Raw genomic sequence first — 1,331 nt, 5'->3', positions numbered from 1 at the left:
TACACGCAAGTCCTTCTGCTAACTGCTCTCAATTATTGAATATAGAATCTATATCTTACCTCCTAAATTTTTATTATATATTTACATCCTGTTGTGTTATATCTAATTATTATTTGAATTATTATTTGTGTGTTTTTCATCTCACTATTTTTGCAGAATAGCAATGTAGTATTTAGTGTGAAAAAACCTGCATGACCTCTATGGGCTCCAGTTTCCTTTTATCTGCAAAATAGGATAATAATATTATTAGCATAATATTAAAATATTGCATGGAGGTGATGTTAGTGAATGCACTGGTTGTCATCATTGACTGTAAAATGCCTTAGAATAAAGACTGTTATGCACCTCATGTGCATCCCATGATACTGCATATGGTGGCAGCCACTGCTCGCTGATCAACAGAATAACAGAATAATCCATCAATAGATAGATTTTTTTCCCTAAATTACAAAGGCTGTTATACCCCAACAACACCAATTCCTCCACCACTGCTACTTCGCAGGTAGGTCTGTTTCTTGGTTTTCAAATCCAGAAGAATCAGTTGGTTCCCAGCTATGTACATCAGGGTACTGCTGTCCAGAAGCTGTAGGTTGGCCCTCTTTCTGCAGTCATAACCGAAGGAATGTCTGAGGGAAAGTTGTTAAGGAAAAGAAGTGCAACAAAGTAACCATCTTATGAACAGGAAAAGTAGTGACATCAGTATATTTTTTTAAATCCATAAAGAGAAATGTAGGCTTGATACATGCTACAACATGAATGAACACTGAAAATATTATGCTGAATAAAATAAGTAAGTCACAAAAGGACAAATTTTATATGATACCACTTATATGAAATATCTAGAATTGGCAAATATATAAAGACCAAAGTTTATTAGTGGTTTCCAGGGGTGGGAGGGAGGGGGGAAGGGGGAACCATTGTTTGGGGGTATTGAGTTTCTATAATGATGATGAAATAATTTGGAAACAGGTGGTTGCACACCATGATGAACAAAATCAATGTCACTGAATTGTACATATAAAAAATGTTGAATTAGTAAATGTACATGGAATGTACAAAGTATGAATCTAGGAAAATTGGAAGTCATCAAAAATGAAATGGACTGCAATTAGTGAGCTGAAATGGACTGGTATTGGCCATCTTGAATCAGGCAATCATATGGTATACTATGCTGGGAACAATAAATTGAAGAGGAATGGCGTCACATTCATCATCAAAAAGAACATTTCAAGATCCATCCTGAAGTACAACACTGTCAGTGATAGGATAATATCCATATGTCTACAAGGAAGACCAGTTAATACGACTATTATTGCAATTTACCCATCAAC

The 1,331-nt window shown here is 35.2% G+C and overlaps 1 protein-coding gene across 1 annotated transcript in view; it reads right to left on the bottom strand.

Moving 5' to 3' along the window:
- The window catches only part of CFAP44 (cilia and flagella associated protein 44), a 97,653-nt gene that overhangs the window by 60,413 nt on the left and 35,909 nt on the right, over positions 1-1,331 (bottom strand). Inside the window, exon 5 of the mRNA XM_023728875.1 lies at positions 464-626. Within this exon, the coding sequence (XP_023584643.1) occupies positions 464-626 (163 nt within the window). The remainder of the gene's footprint in view (positions 1-463; positions 627-1,331) is intronic.

This window comes from Trichechus manatus, unplaced genomic scaffold, assembly GCF_000243295.1.
Source record: "Trichechus manatus latirostris isolate Lorelei unplaced genomic scaffold, TriManLat1.0 scaffold00026, whole genome shotgun sequence".
Taxonomy (NCBI): domain Eukaryota; kingdom Metazoa; phylum Chordata; class Mammalia; order Sirenia; family Trichechidae; genus Trichechus; species Trichechus manatus.
This window is presented reverse-complemented; position numbering and strand designations above follow the sequence as displayed.